Source organism: Priapulus caudatus, unplaced genomic scaffold (genome assembly GCF_000485595.1).
Source record: "Priapulus caudatus unplaced genomic scaffold, Priapulus_caudatus-5.0.1 Scaffold559, whole genome shotgun sequence".
Lineage (NCBI taxonomy): Eukaryota > Metazoa > Priapulida > Priapulimorpha > Priapulimorphida > Priapulidae > Priapulus > Priapulus caudatus.
Window position 1 is genome coordinate 41,272 of NW_014577620.1, and position 3,134 is coordinate 44,405.

At 40.3% G+C, this 3,134-nt stretch overlaps 2 protein-coding genes across 3 annotated transcripts in view; one reads left to right on the forward strand and one right to left on the reverse strand.

Moving 5' to 3' along the window:
* LOC106811649 (selenium-binding protein 1-like) overlaps positions 1-2,249 on the forward strand; it is a gene marked incomplete at its 3' end in the record, with an annotated part of 14,123 nt that extends 11,874 nt beyond the window's left edge. For both annotated transcript variants that reach the window (XM_014815352.1, XM_014815351.1), the window contains 2 exon segments: positions 1,875-1,953; positions 2,128-2,249. In XM_014815352.1, coding sequence (XP_014670838.1) covers positions 1,875-1,953; positions 2,128-2,249 — 201 coding nt within the window.
* Positions 1,393-3,134, reverse strand: part of LOC106811650 (aminopeptidase N-like) — an 8,444-nt gene continuing 6,702 nt past the window's right edge. The window contains exon 5 of the mRNA XM_014815353.1: positions 1,393-1,535. Within this exon, the coding sequence (XP_014670839.1) occupies positions 1,394-1,535 (142 nt within the window). The 3' untranslated portion in view covers position 1,393. The remainder of the gene's footprint in view (positions 1,536-3,134) is intronic.

Here is a 3,134-nt window from a genome sequence, read left to right on the forward strand (position 1 = left end):
AGATTTTTTCGCCGCTCCTACGTTTTCTCGATATCTGGTATTGTGCTTTCCTTGAGCCTATTCCCAGAACCTTACCCCGCCGAGTTGATTTCGGATCGATCTGCAACGAAGTAATCTTTATCTATTGCGGAGCAGGCGACATACGAAGTCGCTCACTCTTCTCGATTACCTCTTATTGCGTGAAAATTTGGTCATCACTAACGTTCCTTGGGTATCACGATCCGATTTATTGGCTTAATAAGCGACCAAAAATACCTTTGGTTCATGTCTACCGCCCGCTCTTCAGACATTTCGGGGAAATAATTGTCGCTGCGGACTTGTTAAAGGGTTCAGAAACAAATAACGAAGTTCAAAGATACCGCCTGCGTATCATACATATTTAATGATATCCGACTCTTCGTCATTTTACGTACCTAACGAGAGTTCCAAAATATTTTTTATGATGAAAGAATGGCACAGAAAACGTGGAATCGTTCAACGCAGTTTCATGTCATGTTTTAGAATACTCGTCTATTGTCAGGTAGAAGTAGAGGATATTCTTTTGAGCTACGCGATTTGCGTGGAGCTCAATTAAATCGTCCCTTTGAACGAGGCGAACGTAACCAGAAGTGTATATGGATGTAGCAGTATGAGAAGCGAAGATTCCTTAAGTTACGACATCGCGATTACGCTAGGCATGCAGGCAGATCGACTTTTGGGGTTCCTAATCCTCATTCATTATGTATCCACTCCGTTACCCTGGTCGTTATCTACGGTGACCTTGTTCTTATACAGGCTCGAAGGGGGGTGTTTGACCAGAATGACTAAGAACTTAAAAACGGATAATAGGGCCCGTTCTGTCTCTCTCCCTCTCTTTTTCCTCTTTTCCTCTTCTCCGTTCCTCTCTTCACACACAATGATTTATGATGTACACACAAGCTCTCTCTCTCTCCTCTCTCGGTCGTCTCTCTCTCTCTCCCTCTCTCTCTCTCCCTCCTCTCATTTTTCTCTCTTTCTCCTTCTCTCTCACACATCACAGGCACACCCATCACTTCCTTTCTCAGTCTCTCCTCTCATCTCTCTCTCCTCTCTTCCCTTTTCTCCTCTCCTCTTTTTTTGTTTTAATGTGTTGTTAGGACAGAGGCAGGGGGGTGTTTAACCACCTCCAAACACCCCCCTGCGTAGCCCACTGGTATATCATATATACATATATTATTATATTACATATATATATTTACATACATTATTGAACGATATATTTCACATATATATTTACATATATTAATATTATATATTATATATATATATATTCACACACACACACACACACACATACACATACACACACGCGCGCGCGCGCTTCACGCTTTTCTTTTTTTTCGTTTGTAGGTTTTCCTTCTCTTTTTGCGCCAACTTACCTAGATACCAGCTCGTAGAAATAGTCTTTAATGTATTGCCACGCCATCTGTCGACCTTCGTGGTATTTTGATGCATACGCGAAAATATTCATGGACTCTATCAACGGCATCGCTTGCTCGAGTGAGAGCGAAAGATACCTGTGTCAAAAGCAGTTAAAGTATGTCAGCAATGACATAACATCACCAGGGTTCGAAATTAAGGGCAGCAAGCAGCAATTTTCCTACTTACGATTGCCAGTTTGCTGCCTGCTCTCAACGTCGGCAGCAAATACTTGCTGCCAAGAATTTCCTAATAAACCATAGTAAAAGCAGGAAAAATTCTACCTGGGTGAGTAAATTAGCTGCCTCCGTCTTGATGTATATAAATAAATAAATATACACCCACGTATATATATTTATATATATATATATATATATATATATATATGTATATATTTATATATTAAATTCAGTGTGTGTCTCGTGTAACTTCTATAGGAAGGAGAATGGGCAACGGAGAAGGTTATCGCTATTCCACCGAAGAAGGTAGACGGATGGTTGTTTCCTGAGATGCCAGGTATTTCATGATTATTATGCTATATTGGGATATTTACGCGATGATAATGCGCAAGTATATACTATATTGTGACAACATTTCTAGTGAAACTTTTCAACACGTCCTATGGCTCCCACTCAAGAAACTTTCAAGTTTGTAGCATTTCCAATAACTGTTTTTTGTACTCTTTTGAAGGCATTGTTACGGATATTTTGATCTCGATGGATGACAAATATCTGTACCTGAGTAACTGGGTGCATGGTGACATACGCCAGTACGACATCACGGATAGAGCGCGACCCAAACTAACAGGACAAGTAAGTTATGCAGCCGCCGGAATATTCGTTTCGGTATACCACATTTGAGAGGTTTCCAGGTCCACTCACACGGTCGTAGCCTTTGGGGGAAAAGATGACTAGCCGTTCCTAGTTTTAGAAGACACGTAAAGTAATTTCCAAATAAATGTAAATAACCCTAAAAATAAGTGTAGAGGTCTACGTGTGTAAAAGTGTATGTAACTTATCAGACCCACCCTCGCCTCACTATGCGCTTAACTCGGAGTTTCACCCCTCTCGAGGTATACCTAAGCAGTCTCTCCACTTTACTAGGAATTAACTCAGACTACGGTCCTAGAGATATTACATTAGTAAATCACACGTTAGATATTCTGCATGTAAAAATCACAAGAAGCTGTTGTTTTACTTGAACTGTTATCAATTATATACTCGGTTTATACGGCAGGTACGTAACACATAAACCTTTGTAGCACACGTAACTATAAGAAAGCCTCTGTGCCCGTGATACTACCAGGAGCGAAATATAGTTTCTATTCCCTCATGATGTCATCAAGCGCACATAAACTGTTATATTATCAACTGTTTATCTACTTCATAAATATATTATGTACTTTGTATATACGGTTATACGGTTTATAAGACGTACCCAGTTGCCGTCATCCGTTTTTGAAGTTGTGTGCTCTCATAGTTTTTATGCTGCTTCTTTGCAAATGACGCACTCTCGTCTTCCCATCCTTCTTTCGAAGGGCAGTCGATATATGTGGCAGTTATACCAATCTCTCACGGGGGTACGCTACTTATAGCTATGCCAAACTATGCCTATACACGCCCTAGTGGAGCTTGTAGGTGATTCGGTAATGCTAGTAAGAGCAGAAAACAAATTAATGCTGAATTATAATATGTGCA